Raw genomic sequence first — 16,325 nt, forward strand, 5'->3', positions numbered from 1 at the left:
TGCTTAGGTATCCTTTATCACAAAAGATTTCCGATCAAATGTTGTTTTGTTTATCGTTGTACTTGTGCTATATATTCAGTGTATCTGTGATCCATGAACTTACTCGCACTCCCGGCATGTTCCGCCTCGACCGGGGGTGTGACAAAATAGGCCCCACGGCATGGCGATCACTTAAAACGCGTATTCTCCAAGGCATAGATCTGATCGCGACAAACCAACTCACCGCGGCATAGCAGGAATGCCCCACATCATGGGCTTCAGAATTCTTGATTTCTTTGACTTTGATTGACTTGGTCCAATATTCCTGCTTCCAACTCCACATTTGTTTCCTTTTTATCCTGAAAATCTATTTGCTGCTACAAAACGGAATTTAAACATATTAAGTACCTTTTGTCTTAAAATAAGCACAATTGTAGTTAAAGATATTAAGATAATGCACAAAATATATGCTTAAATATGCAAATATTAGTATAAGAACCCCCAAAAAGGATTTGTGTTTTGAGTGATTAAAGACCCAAGAAACACCCCTTGAACCCTCTTTTTTGCTGTTGAAATCGAAGGCTAGAAACAGCCCCAAACCTCACTTTTTTTCCTTGTTTTTCTTGTTGTTTTCAATTGAGAAAAAAGACACAAAAAGTTCCTATTTTGTTGCCATTTTTCGAAATCAAAACAGCCCCATTTGTGAGGTGACCTTTGACCTAGTTGACTTTTGGTTAATTGCAAGTTTTGATGGGTAGACTAAGGATTTATCTTGTGTGGTGATTTAGGTGGCGTTTAGCACCTATTTCCTGATTATGCGAGCCGTAGACTTTTGACTTCATTTGTGAAGTGAGTCTTCTCACTTTACTTGTGGGTCGAAAACACCAATGTCAGACCACTGGATTGTGTTATGTAGAATGCTAGTTGCTTTTGTGATACTTGCATGGAAGACCCCGGGGGTAGCCTGTGTCATTTGTATGAAAAACCATGTGGGTAGCCCATGAGACTTGTACGTAAGACCTTGAGGTAGCCAAGGCACTGCAAGGGAAGACCATGGGGGCAGCCCATGGCAATGGTATGAAAGGTCACGGGGGTAGCCCATGACAATGTATGTATGGTATGCGATATTTTTGGAAACTTACTAAGCTTTGTGCTTACGGTTTTATGATTTAACATTTTCAGATACTTCCGGTTTGAAAGGGAATGACTCGACGTGATTGCACAACATCCCCTTGATTGTTATTCTGCATTGACTTTGATTTCACTATGATGTTGACAATATTTTATACTATGGTTGATTTGAAACAAATTGATTGTATTTTGAGTGTTTGAAAAATAAAAATTTTACCATTGTTTTTGAGATGTTACATGTGTGGTTAAAGTCATGAAATAAAATGGTTTTAGTTTATTGATTTCTATTGCTAATATCACACACACAATGGTTATGGATGAAGAGAAACCCCGGATCACAAAACAACATATAAGAAACCAAAAAATCAAAATCGATGAACAAATAGGTCTACAAACAAACAATTAACTATCCAAACTTTACCCCAATATAGCACCGCATAGACCAAAACCATACGAGTTCAAACAAAACCAAACAAAGAAAAAGAAAAAAAAAATTAGAGTATTATTATATATATATATTAAAGTTGTGGAAGAAAGGAATAGTAAACTTGAGATATTTTGTCCAAGTTTGGTCCCTTGATTTACATATCCGGTCCCTGTACTTCTTTAATTAATTTATTCATGTCCTTTTGTTTGTGTTCCATTCAACTTCCCATTTTTTTGGCAGAATTGATCCCTGTATTATTGTTGGAAGTTAGGAATACTAAATTTGGATGTTTTTTGGCAACTTTGGTCATTATTCTTTACCCATTTTGACACTTTTGGTCCTTGCAATCAATATTTTTACACTTTTTTGGAACCTTTTAATATTTAAAGTTTGGCCACAAAACTTTAACAGTTTGACAACTTTGATCCCTTTTCTAAAAAGTTGCTAATTCCTACCCCTTTAATTCTTTAGCCATTTTCACACTTCTGGTCCTTGCAGTCAAAACTTTTACATTTTTTGTCCGGGGTAAAGCCCGGACTTTTCATCCTTGCATTTTTTATGTCTTGTCTTACATATTTATCAATTCGGAAACAAAATTGAAAGCTTCTGCCCCTTACATATTTATCAATTCGGAAACAAAATTGAAAGCTTCTGCCCCACGTAACGGGGGTAACCTTTCTAGTTGGTCATTATAATTTGTAAATATACATAATATCTTTTTTTAGGTCAGCATATAATGCGTGTTACACTTACAGTACAGATCAAGACTCTCTCGTCGCCTCTTTCGTTTAATCTCATCTCAGTTCCCCAAAAACATTGCCGCTCCGCTCACACCCTCACAACTCTCGAGCTTTCGCAACCGCCGGCCTCCTGCTCCTATTGTTTATCCGATTTCCGACGCGACATCGACGACCTCCGGCTCCGAGTTCCAGAATCCAGACTTCCGGTACAAAAGCACAAAACCCTATCCCTATGATTCCATTTTACTGATTGTTTTTGTTCCTAAATGTTAGTTCTTGTTCTTGTTCGTTAATCCTTAATTCTTAAATCAACATAAAATGGTCACTGTATCTCTTCTTTATTTGTCGATTTTATTTCTGTGTTTAACAATAATTTGTCTGCATTTTATTTGTCAATGTGACTGTAATTCATCGATCCTCTCCTCCGTCGTCGCACTTGGTTCCTTTCAAACAAGTAAAGTCTCAATTTATCTGCATAAATATCAATGTATATGAATGCCAGTAGTATGGATTTCTATTATCTTCCCCAAATCAGTTTCATTCAACATCATCATGCTTTCTTTGTGTTCTCAGTTATATTCTCCATGTTCGTCAACCTTCATCAAATTTGTTGATCATTTCTCCATCCAAATCATTGGCTTCCGTGATCCAATGAATAGCTCAATGGCTAATTTTGACGAACAAGTATAATCAGCCTTCATGTTAGTTTGATTTGTTTTCTGTAATAGTGTAATATCAATCCAACATTATCCATAGGGATGCAAGAAATAGCAACATATTTTCGTTTGTTTTTGTTTTAAATCCTTCTACTTTTATTTCTTTCTGTTATAGTAGTCTAACTCTAACCAAATATCTTCTGAATTTAGCAAAAATGGCTGGAAATTCAATCAAATCTGTTGTAAAATCCATTGGAACTGAATTCCAATACCCTTGGAGGGAAAAATTGACAAAATACAAAGATGAACTCTCAAAGGGCGTATGGGGATATTGGCAATTAGGGGCATGGAAGCCTTTAGGGATTAGTGCAAGGCGTAGGGCCCGCCTTAGGAAAGAAGTTTTGTTAGCTGGACAAGATTGGCCCTTTGACCCTGAAAGGAAAGAAATGAGGACAAAAAGAAAAGGGCATAAATGTGATAGAATTTCAGCTGAAAAAAGAGCAAATACAGAGGAATTAATGAAGAAAATGCCACAAATGCTTGCGGATTATAGAAAGAAGAAATGGGAGAAGAAGATGAATGAAGAGGATGCTGCTGCTAAGAAAGTTTAAGGTTTCAATTACTTTTTACTGTTTCTTTTTATCTTTTTATCAAATTTGAAACTTAAATGTTCTGTTTTAGGGCAGATTGAAAATAAGCACATTGTTTAATGGTGAAAAGTTAGTTTTTGATTTTTGACATGAAAGGAAGATGTAGAATTATTGTCTTGGTGTTTTGAGTTGTTATTGTATTGTGTGTGTTTTGTTTTATCACAATTAGGAAGTTTGCTGCTATATTGTGATGTATACAAGGAGGGCATTCTCGTCTTTTGTACATTGGATGCATTTGTTAGGGGTGGCGATCAAAACCTAAACTTGCTAACTCAACCAGAACCCAACCCAACTCAACCCAATAAATTATGGGTTGGTTTGAGATTTTCAATATTTTTAATTAAAAGCATTGACTTGTTTAACCCATTTGTTAAAATGGGTTAGGTTATGGTTGAACTTTTCAACCAGATTTCAACCCGTTAACTCGTCCATGAATTTGTTTCAATTTATATTTATTTAGTACCACTTTTTAATTGATTCTTATATTTTATTTAATTTTTACTTTTGTAGGTTATAGTTTTACGATAGGCAAAGTTAGCTTTAACTTCTTACATCTTATTTACACATTTTAAGTATTATCATATACAATAATGTATTTCTTATAATTAATTATTAACAGTAAGTTTATATATTTTATTTACACATTTTAAGTATTATCATATACAATCGTGTATTTGTTATAATTAATTATTAACATTAAGTTTATATATGTTAGACTGCTAGGAGTACTCCCGTTATTAGCTAAAAACGCAGTGGAACACCGCCCCCGTTTGGTTTTATTAGATGTTGTGTTATCAGGATGTGGTAACGTGAACGGGAGATAACACCCAATCACATCATTTTTTCCTCTTTTTCTCTCTATCTCTCTCTTCTTAACACCATGTTATAACATGTAATAACATGGGGAACACCACCCCCACTTCATGTTATAACATATAATAACATGGAACACCGTTGACCATACCTAATAGCCTTATGCAAAAATGGAATCCCAACTTGAAGAGCTTTGTGGTGTCAACATGACTGAGGAGTAGAGGTGAACATTTGGATCTTTGGATCGGATATGAACCTAGATCTGCTAAGCCTCAATAGGTCCGATCCAAGGTCCATCAATATCTGTCAAACAAGTTTAGTCCAAGAGTTAGTCCGATCCGGTTCGGTCAAAATGTTTATCCATACAGTAGTAATATATAAACTAACTTTCGGTTATGCTTTAACAAGTTGTACTGTATACACCTAAAGTTGTACCAGTCCAACAGGTACAAGAACCGAAAAAGCTAGACCTGGACCCAGTAAGCCTCAATAGGTCCGCTCAAAGGTCTAACAATTTCTTCCAAACAGGTCTGGTTCAATCCAAATATTCACCCCTACCGAGGAGATGGACGATCGATAGGAAAATCATATCGAAAGTGGAATATTCACCCCTACCGAGGAGATGGACGATCGATAGGAAAATCATATCGAAAGTGGAAGTCAAGTTACGTGGAATTTAGGAATTTAACATCTATAATGTTTTTTGGTTGTAAATACTTTATTTGTCTTTGCATTATGAACATATGGCCTTATGATTGTATTATTTCCAAACATGAACAATTATTGGAGTTTTTAAGTTTTATGTAATTTTATTTTAAAGATGATATGATTTTTAAGGGTTTTTTTTCTTGGAAATTTAAATAAGTGACTTTGGGTCTAATCTATTGGGTTGAAAAAGTAATCCTAATTTTAACCCATTTACAAAATAGGTTGTGTTGAGTTGAGAATTCTCAATCTGATTATTTATTTAAGAGTAAATTACACGAATGGTCCTTATGGTTTGGAATAATTTACGCGTTTGGTCCCTAACTTATTTTTTTAACTCGGAAGGTCCCTACTGTTTGTTTTTATTACGCGTTTGGTCCCTACTATTTGTTTTTGTTAAACGTTTGATCTCTGTCTTACCTAAAAATACTATTATTTAAATAGGGAAAAATGATGAGGTATGTAAGGTAAGGTTAGGGGGTGGGGTTGGGGTGTGTGTTTATTTAAATAAATTAAAAAATTAAGGGCAAAATAGTCTTTTTAGGTAAGACAAGGACCAAGCACGTAACAAAATTAAACAATACGACATTCTGAGTTAAAAAAATAAGTTAGTGACCAAATACGCAAATTACCCTAAACCGTAGCGACCATTCGTGTAATTTACTCTTTATTTAAATAGGTTGAGTTAGGTAGAGATCTTTAACATGTTTAATTAAACATGTTAACACGATTACGGTCCACCCGATCTATTGTCATCCATAGTTTTGTTCAAACCTTATTCAATTTCATGACTATAATGCCTAAACGGTCCTTACCGATCCAATTGATTTTGTGTTTTTTCCCGAACCAATTCTAGTTTTTCAAATTTTTGGCCAAAACCGATTTATTTGCCCACCTTTATATTGGGTGTTGGACTAATAATAAAAACTTTTTTTTTTTCGGATTATTTTAGTTATCTAAAACCCCACAACTTGTTTTGGTTCAACAGAAATTATAATCCCACAACATTCATGCTGAGCAAATCCAAACAAAAGGTGACAAGAAATTAAACTAACTGTTTGATAAATAATCTTATGTTGGCACGTCACTTCACAATATAAACTTTGTAATTCACGTGGTTTTGAGATACACACGTCTTTGCTTTTACATTTTACATTCCATGTAAAGAACATCGATGAGTTGCATCAAGTACAATGATTATTAAAAAAAAAAAACCAAAAATAGTGATTATTAAAGTTATCCAAAGATAATAAACTCTTTTCTTTGTACGATATCACTATTATATTGAGAAGAGAAAAACAGATATTGCTTTGTCTATAATGTCTACACAAGACTCGTTTTTTATAACGTGAAGAAAACAAAATGACTGTTACAAATTCCCATCATATTTCTTTCGCCTAACCTTAACGTTAATGGAAGTGTATTGTGGCCAATGTATAAACTATTGTTACAAATCCTTCATTTTTACATTTGTATCTCGTGTTATCATCGATGATTATATATTTAACCACAAAATTCTTTTTTCGTGAAACAACTTTTTAACGGCTTTACAAAGCTAAATTATTTTTCAAGACTTATATTATAAGTTATTTATAATAAAACAAGGGGCCTTGTTATCAAAAGTTAGTTTCTATTTTGGGTAACCGAATTTCTTATTTTATTAGTATAACTTTATAACATATGCACTTGAGCATTTGGGTAAACTATATGTAAAATATGGTAGCGAATCCATAATTGAGACTTATATGTGTTCGACTTAACTGAGTTTTTGATGTTGCAAATCCATGACCAAATAAAATACAATCATTTTGCAGTGCTGCAAGTAGTTAACCAATGTTTTTTAATTTGAACTTGTTTTTCCTTTAAATTTGATTTATTGGTTTAATCACAGACAAAATATGATTAAAATGATATCAAGAACTTAAGACAAAATGAGGCACAACATGAAATATAAAGCTAAGTGTGTGTCCATGGACAAACACACACACGTAAATTCGCCCATGGTATAATAGAACATACATACAAAACTAACACTAACATCTACGGATAGTCATAAGATTTTAACCACATATAATTTCTATTTCAACCATGCTCCTTATTTAAATAAATACTTTTTAAAAAACGTTTATGTATGAAAACAAATTTCCTAAAATAGAAATTAACAAAAAAACGTTTTGTTTTAATGCACATAGTCACATACGTTCGTATGTATCTTATCCAAACACTTTTTTAATACCAATAAAATAAGACATAATGGTTAATACATAGTGGTTTTTACAGTTCAACCCATTATACGTCCACTTCAAATTCTCCAACCTTAGTGCTTCACTTTCTTTCCCATCATTCTCTATAAGTCTCTAACCACATATTTTTTCTATATATACGTATTATGTGTGTTTGTCACATAGAAACAATTCTTAAGGCAAAAGCATGAAAAGTCTTTATGTTTTGTGTAGCTTCATCTTTTTTATATATTCGTTTAGAGAAATTAAGGCAGATGAAGAAGGAAATAATGATGTTTATATTGTATACATGGGTGCTGCTGCTACCTCAAGGGACAACCATGATATACTTCTCACTTCCCTTGTAAAAAGGTAACACAATCAACACACACATACTTTTATTCTTTTTCATCGGGTTTTATTTGGGTTAAATGAAAGAAACAACAATAGTAGTTTTATTGATTTGTTTATTGTAGCATCCTGCTTTCATTTCTTCCTGTTACAACGTTGTATCTTTGAAAAATTACACAATTATAGCAAATGTCATATGACATGATAATGTTCTAATAATAAAATTTGTATAATTTAATGCTATAAGAAAATAATCGGAAGTAGAATGCTATAATACAAAGAAATGAAGTTAGGAATTGGATAATTTTCAAATAAAGCTTGAACTTTATTTTGAATAGAGCTAAATGCAAGAAAAAGTATTGTACTTTTGATTGTTTATGTATTATAGCATCCTACTTTAATTTCTTTTTTATAACAGTTTTTTTTTTCTAATTAAAATTGTATTTTAAAAAATCTACCAAAGTATAGCCCTATATTCTCAATTATACTTTGAAGAATCTACCTAAATATAGCAGTGAAAATTGTTTTATATCACCGTTATAATTTGGATAGATTTTTTCAAGTACAATGTTGTAATAGGAAGAAATGGAAGTAGAATGCCAACTCAATTTCTTGAATTTAACCTACATACAATTATAAATATTACACTACAAATATAAAAATATACGTTTTTTAAATAAAACAATTTAGTGTTTTAATCATTTAAATACACTTTTTGCGACTTTTGACGCATTTTGGTTTTTAACTAAGTTTGTAAGTTTTACCCATTTGACTCATTGAACAACATATATTACATGAAATCTACCCATATTTACATAAATGGGTTGAAATTGTCATCTAAAAGGTTCCATAAAAATGAAAATATTAAATAGTTAAAACAGATAATTCATACATTTGTGTTTGTTTGTTTGAGAAATTAATGAAACCTACCCTTCATTTGGGCCAGTAAAAAAGATGCAGTCGTGCAAAAATACCAAAACAGCTTCTTGGGATTTGCTGCGCGTTTAACCGATAAAGAGGCAAAAGATATGGCAGAAAAACCAGGGGTAGTTTCGGTATTTCCAGATCCAGTCCTCCAACTTCACACAACACGTTCATGGGATTTCCTTAAATACCAAATGGGAGTCGAGACTGATTTTAAACCAACCAAAAGTTCAAACGCACCTTCAGATCTCATCATAGGTGTTTTAGACACAGGTAGTTAGTTACACATATATTAAAGTACCCTTATTAGTATTATTATTATTATTATTATTATCATAATCACCATTATTATTATTATTTATTTATTTATTATTATTATTATTATTATCATTAATAATAATAATAATAAATAAATGAATCAGGTATTTGGCCGGAGGCAGAGAGTTTCAATGATGAAGGTTTTGGACCAATTCCATCAAAATGGAAAGGAACTTGCATGAACGGGAGGGACTTCACAAGTTCAAATTGTAATAGGTACCTTAAAACATCCATCTTAACATTTTACAAATTTGCCCTCATTAATTTCAAGTGTTGTTTATTTTTTGATTTAATGCAGAAAGAACGACTGAATAAAGTCATAAAGATAGCGAGTAAAATAAAACTTTGTCATTTTGTCTTAGCATTTTACAGATTTGCCCACATTTATTTTCCCCTTCCATTCCTCAAATGTGTTGTCATTCTTCTCAAATATCTTTTAAACATCATTTATCTGGAGACAACAACAACAACAATTAATCCGTAAAATGAGAATAAAAAAAGTGAAGAATAATACTATTTTTTAGAAGTACTTACTTTTAGTGTGTATACATGGATACAACTACCATAACACAAACTCTAAGGGGATGCACTATAATAACAATATTTTATTTTTCTACACTACTGGATTTTTTGGGTTTTTTGGGCTAAATGCAAGAAATAACAAAAGAATTTCATTTATATATGCATATTGTTATACTTTTTTTTTCCTATTAAGGCAATACTACATGCCTACACAAATAATCTACACAACTTTAGGAGTGAATTTGATTTGTATTTGAATGTAATTGGGTAGAAATCAAGTAATCAACAACTTACTTTCATTTACATGTTTTTATTATAACATCCTACTTTAATTTTTTTGTATTACATAATTATACTTCAAAGTTTTTTTTATTCTTATCAAGGCATTAAACTCTCCAAAACTTACCTAATTATAACATTGTATTTCCAATTTCTTTTTCTTATTAATCTACTTTAAAAATCCTACCTAATTGCATATTGCTATAATTATGAAGAATTTTCAAAGTACAATGTTGTAATAACAATACCTGAGTTAAAAATATGTTATCAGGAAAGTAATCGGAGCAAGGTATTACAGAACAATCGGCGATTACAGCACCCCAAGGGACATGAACGGACATGGGACCCACGTCGCCTCAACAGCCGCCGGAAACACCGTCTCCAACGCTTCTTACTACGGGCTCGCGATGGGGTCCGCCAAAGGCGGTTTTCCCGGCGCAAGGGTGGCGGCGTATCGTGTATGTGGGGCTCGAGGGTGCCTTGGATCGGTTATATTGAAGGCATTTGATGATGCGATTGAAGATGGTGTGGATGTGTTGTCACTATCGCTTGGTTCTTCGGCGGGATTTGGGCCGAATTTTCATAGAGATCCGATTGCGATTGGATCGTTTCATGCGGTGGAGAAGGGGATTATGGTGGTTTGTTCGGCGGGGAATGATGGGCCGAATCGGGAATCGGTTGTTAATATTGCGCCGTGGATACTTACGGTGGCGGCGACTTCGATTGATCGGGATTTTCAGGCGGATATTATTTTGGGTGATAAAACGGTGGTAAAGGTAATCACTGACACTCGGTTCCCAAGTTCAACTTAAGCACAGAAAGAAATGGGTGGAAATTTGAGAAAATAAAAGAAATTGGTGTTGAAATTGGAAAGAACAAAATCGTTCATTTTCCTTCCACTTCTCTCCAACTCGGGAACACAAAAGAAAATTTTGTTTTCTTTTTTTTTTTTTTTTTTTTTTTTTTCTCTCGTGACTTTCTTTTCTCTTCTCTTTTTTTGTTTTGTTAAACTCGGGAACGAGGTGTGAAAGAAAATATTGGGAGTATTTTTTACCTGTAAAAAAAAAATCTAGTTTTAAAGATGTTGAAAAAAAAAACAATTCTAGATTATTGTGGTAAGGGAAATCACTAAAATGAATTTTTCGATTTTTTGGTTTTTCATTTGAAAAAATTATTGTGACCATTTTCTTGTAGAAAATTTTAAAAATAAATAATTAGAAAATTATTTTTCCGGTTTCAAACGTGTTTTTAATAATTGTGGTAAATGTAAAGGTTTTCCTGTAATTATTGTGATTGTTTTCCAAATTTTTGGTTTTTCATTTGAAAAAATTATTGTGATTGTTTTCCTGTAATAAGCTAAAAAGAAAACAATTAGAAAATTATTTTTCTGGTTTTTAAGATATATATATTTTTTGAATCTAAATTACTTTGGTAATTAAAGGTAATCCTGAAAGAATTATTTTCAAATTTTAGGTCTTTCATTGGAAAAAAAAATATTGTTATTGTTTTCTTATAACAAATTTTAAAAATAAATAATCAGAAAATAAATTTTCAGTTTTAAAGATGGTTTATTAGAAAATCTAAATTATTGTGTAAACGTAATCACTGAAAGAATTGTTTTTGGTTTTTCTCTCAATAAAATTACTGTGAGTTTTTTTTTTTTCTTTAACAAATTAAAAAAAAACAATTAGAAAATTATTTTTCAGGTTTTAAAGATGGTTTTTGAAAATTTTATAAATTTTAATGGTTAAATGATAGATCATAAAAACATACACTGTCAAGGGTTAAACCTGAACTATGAACTTAATTTGAAGGACTAAGACATAATTTCTCTTAAATTCAAGGGTGGAGGGATAAACTTCGCACAAATCGATAAATCTCCGGTGCACCGGTTACTTTATGGAAGATCGGCCAAAAGAAATTTTAGCATGTATGACGAAGTTGATGCGAGGTAATTCTATTAACAAAATTTTCAAGTAAATTTTCATCTTTTACACTTTAAGTTTGATTAATTCATTTATAACACCTGAGTTTTTCAGAAACTGCATACCACGTGCATTAGATGTGAACAAAGTAAAGGGACACATTGTTCTTTGTGAGCATAGAGACGGAATATATACAGTGAAACAAAAACTACGACGTATTAAACGACTTGGTGCACTTGGGATGATTCTTGTTAGTAATAATGCAAGAGGAGTGGCTACCTCTTCTGGATCATTTCCAATGGCTACGGTTGATCGAAATGCTGGGAGTAAAATTATATCGTATGCTAAAACCAAAAGGTAAATATTAAATTGAATTATTGCAACTATATTGTTTATCATGTCTATTAATGTATGTTTGATACTATGAAATTGAATTTTAAAGGAAGATAATAAGCAACAATTATGTGAATTAGATTGAACTGATTAAAGAAAAACAAAAGAGGGAATTACTAATATAGCCATTTTTCCTAATTACCTATTAAAAAATAGCAAAAAAAAAAAGACTTTAGCCAAAAATAGCCCCCAAAAAAGTAGATGACTAGAGTTGACTACGGTCAAAGGGGGGTAATCTACTGTTTTAGGACAATGAGCTACTGTTTCCCGGCCCGTCTATTCTTTCGTGACCCATTGGCTCATAGTATATAATGTATAATTTTTCAGATTAGGTTACTTTTTGGTATTTTTTCCTTTGTTTGCCTATTATTTTCTCTCAATAGAGCACCCGAAGAACAACGAGATACATCTATTTTTCTTATTAAAATTTTACCGTATTCTTGATTAGAAGTAGTTTTTGTACATGGGGATAACTTTTTTTTAAAAAAAAAACCGAATTTTTTTTTTATTAAAACCGTAGGCTTCATACGAAACCTACGGTGTACAAGTCCACAATGCACAGGTTGTGCAGTGTGGACTTGTACACCGTAGGTTTCGTATGAACCCTACAGATTTTTTTTCGTTTTTTTTTTAAATATTGTAACTTGTAACCAATTATGTCTATGTTATGATTCCATGATTTTTATTCAAAAAACTTTAAAAAAAATAACGAAACCGTAGGTTTCCAAGAAACCTACAGTGTACAATCAATTAATGCACAGTTTGTATATTAAAAGGTTGTACACCGTAGGTTCCCTTAAACCTACGATTTTTTTTCGATTTTTTCAAAAAAAAGGTTATAACCAATAAAAAACTACTCTACATTTTACGAACAATATTTTTTTATCAAAATAATTCTAAGAAAAACTACTTTCCATTTATTTAAAAAAAAAATTATAGACTTTAACCCAGAACCATAGGCTACGGTTTGGGAAATCGCAGTTTGTTGAGAGAAAACCGTAGGTTTTAAAATAACATACGGTTTTAGATGTTCAAAATGGAAAAAAAAAATTATATTTAATCCGAAACAGTAGACCATTTGGCGAAACAGTAGCCCATTCTAATTACCTACGGTTTCCTGGGCTATTTTTGGACAATTGCTAATTTTTGGCTAAAAATAATTAAGTAATTATTTAATTAGGCTAGATTAACAATTACCTCAAAACAAAACAGGGGTGGCTTCCTCTATTCCATTTGTATACGATTAGTGGGTAGTAAAAACTACCTTAATTGGATTAAAAAAACAAAAGAAAATTAAAAGGGACTAGATTGATTTTACTTTTTGGTACTAAAAAATCATCAACGACTAATTTGAGGGAATATGTGAAGGAAACCTGTGGCAACTATTCTACCAAGTGTATCAATGACTGGATATAAACCAGCCCCAGTAGTCGCTTACTTCTCAGCTAGGGGTCCTTCATTTGCTACAAAAGCTATACTCAAGGCAAGGTCACTTTATGTTATGAAAGTTTAGTTTTATTGTTATGAGAAATACTTGTTATTATTATTAGGGTTAATATAAAAAAAATAGGTAACAAACTATTTGAAACATCTAAAAAGAATACTTTTCTTTAAAAAAATAAATATTATAACCGTTATAATGTTAATTTGTGAACAAACATTACAGACGTTTACCTTCTAATAAAACTTAAAAAAAAAACAATAATGTTTTGTAAAAAACAAATATTTTGTTACTTATTTGTAACATTAACACCTATTTTATCATAAATAATGATTATCATTAGAGTTAATGTAATAAATATGTATCAAACTATTGAGATGTTAAAAATCACTATGGTTTTAAAAAAGTTATACATAAGTTATAAGCCGCTAGAACCTTTTGTTCACAAAGAGCGACATGGGTTTAGTATAAAAATCGGAAGTTATTTATTTATTTATTTTCTTTTAAGTTTGTAAGTTTGGCAAATGAGACCCCTGAAATATAGGTTAGTTTTCATATTCCAGCATCAAGGTCGGATTTAATATTACAAACCTGATTGCATACTTTCTTAGTATAATTATATACTAATTAAAAAACTTTTGTGATTGTTTTACTTTGCAGCCTGATGTTGCAGCACCAGGTGTCGCGATTCTTGCTTCATGGCCAGTCAAAGATTCAGTAGCAACACTCAATGGAAAGAATCCTCCACAGTTTTATATAATTTCAGGAACTTCAATGGCTTGCCCACATATTTCTGGCCTCACAGCAATGATCAAATCTCAAAATCCCAATTGGAGCCCATCTGCAATCAGATCAGCAATCATGACAACAGGTTAGTGTAAAGAATTTAATAACAATGGTTTACACATGGAAATATATTTCAATGTACATGATAAATGAAGAGATAATCACAAAAAATGACCGGTATAAGATGTGTGGTTTAAAAAATTGACCATCTTTTTTAACATTAAAATCGGCACCAATTCACAATTGGTAAGTTGGGAATTGTGAAATTGTTTTTTGAATGGTTCACACCACAAAAATACCTTCAAATATATATTTTTTAAAATTATATTGTTCAATTATGTTTGCGAACTTATTAAAATTGTGAAATATAAACAACTTCGCGAAAAAATAAATACATTAAGGGGTCTTTTCCCCAATTAAGTCATGCATAGGTATAGTAGTTGAATAGTTAATTAGTGTCCAGTTTTATAATACGTGTTTAGGTCTATTTCTTTTCTAGACTGAATGAACTATGTGCACAACAAAGATAAGTGATCATTTTATCGTTACATTTCAACGAACAATGTTCACAATATTTATCATTTAGAAAATGATGTTTGATTACATTAAGATAGGCATCTGGCTTAACCCATTAAGTCATTTATACGGATTAAGTTGAAATTACAAGCTTAACCCATTAAGCTCGTTCAGTAAAATGAAACAACCCCTAAACGTTCTTGTAGCTTTTTGCAGTAAAAAGTAATTTCACAACTTTTTGAAAAATCGGAAACTAACCAATTGGAAACTTATCGGTCATTAGATGGTTATTTTTGTGATTTTCCCATAAATGACACACTGCTATTTCTTATATCTAACCATGTTCCATACAATCCAAACAAACAATATGAAGAAATTAAAGTATATGAATATTTTCATAGAAATTTTTTTTCTAGCTTTTTGTGCCTTTTGTCGGGATAAAGTAATTTCGCAATTTAACAAGAAACTTGCAAAATTAGTGGTTATTTTGTGTTATGGATAAAAAAGATGGCCATTTTTGTGATTATCCCATAAATGAATGTACATTGCCATTTCTCACATGTAAACCTTTTCAATTGCAGCAACTCAAACAAACAACATAAAGAAGCCAATAACAACAAACTTCGGTTCAATCGCTACACCATATGATTTTGGTGCAGGGCAAGTTGCATCAAGCCCATTACAACCAGGCCTTATTTACGAAACCGAAATAATTGATTATCTACATTTCTTATGCAACATTGGCTATTCTATCACTAGAATTAAACGCATTTCCTCTACACTTCCTCAAAATTTTTCATGTCCCTCTGACTCAAATTATAACTCGGTGTCTAATATGAACTACCCATCAATAGCGATTTCTAATTTTAATGGGAAAGAAAGAAGAGTAACTAGAACGGTTACAAATGTTGATGGTGATGACACAAGTTATACTGTTTCAGTGGAAGCCCCAAAAGGGTTGAAGGTAAAAGTTTCACCAAGTACATTGGAATTTACAGAGAGGAATAAAAAACAAACTTATGAAGTGATCTTTAAATCCAATGGTAAATTGGGTGAAGATAGTTTTGGGGCGATTACATGGTCAAACGGAAAGTATAGAGTGAGGAGTCCATTTGTTGTGAGCAAGTAAAAGTAAAACACAATTCTGCGGAAGTTATAGTCTTCATGTAGTAGTATAGATAAAAAGAAAATGACCTATGGGCTTTTCCTATAATAAATGTGAGTTCCTTGTATTGGTTATTGCAAATTGTAATACACTTTATCTTGTTAAGTAAATGTGGTACACCACTTTTTTATTGAGATAACTTGTTTAGCCTTTTTAGCTTTCAACTATCTTATTTTATGTCCAATGTGTAACAAAAATAAGCTAATATGCTAGTAACGTGTAACGTACCAGTAATACCTTGCTACCGTCGTTTTATGATATGAAAGAAAGAAACTTGATTAAGAACACTAAATTTGTTCTAGAAAACGATAGAAAAATAAGTATTTTAAGTGGAATATAATAATTTTTATATGTTCTAGGCATACAATCGGCTTCTCACAAA

General features: G+C 31.8%; 2 protein-coding genes and 1 long non-coding RNA gene across 3 annotated transcripts; 2 read left to right on the forward strand and 1 right to left on the reverse strand.

The window, feature by feature from the left end:
- Positions 1-2,274: 2,274 nt before the first annotated feature.
- LOC145158949 (tyrosine sulfotransferase-like protein) lies at positions 2,275-3,742 on the forward strand. The gene is made up of 2 exons (XM_079077812.1): positions 2,275-2,483; positions 3,144-3,742. Exon 2 carries the CDS (start codon positions 3,149-3,151, stop codon positions 3,542-3,544), a length of 396 nt encoding a protein of 131 aa, XP_078933938.1. The 5' UTR covers positions 2,275-2,483; positions 3,144-3,148; the 3' UTR covers positions 3,545-3,742.
- Positions 3,743-7,494: 3,752 nt separating this feature from the next.
- On the forward strand, positions 7,495-16,093 carry LOC145158950 (CO(2)-response secreted protease-like). Its single transcript, XM_079077813.1, has 9 exons — positions 7,495-7,695; positions 8,621-8,871; positions 9,021-9,132; positions 9,989-10,493; positions 11,562-11,668; positions 11,757-11,999; positions 13,404-13,518; positions 14,137-14,347; positions 15,360-16,093. The coding sequence occupies exons 1-9, from the start codon at positions 7,532-7,534 to the stop codon at positions 15,905-15,907; spliced, it is 2,256 nt and encodes a 751-aa protein (XP_078933939.1). The 5' UTR covers positions 7,495-7,531; the 3' UTR covers positions 15,908-16,093.
- Positions 9,229-10,100, reverse strand: LOC145158951 (uncharacterized). Its single transcript, XR_013737373.1, has 2 exons — positions 9,966-10,100; positions 9,229-9,367 (listed from the first exon to the last, which is right to left on the reverse strand). It is a non-coding gene; the product is annotated as an uncharacterized LOC145158951 (long non-coding RNA).
- Positions 16,094-16,325: the final 232 nt, after the last annotated feature.

Source organism: Lactuca virosa, chromosome 2, assembly GCF_052849685.1.
Source record: "Lactuca virosa cultivar CGN04683 chromosome 2, Lactuca_virosa_CGN04683_v6, whole genome shotgun sequence".
Classification (NCBI taxonomy): Eukaryota; Viridiplantae; Streptophyta; class Magnoliopsida; order Asterales; family Asteraceae; genus Lactuca; species Lactuca virosa.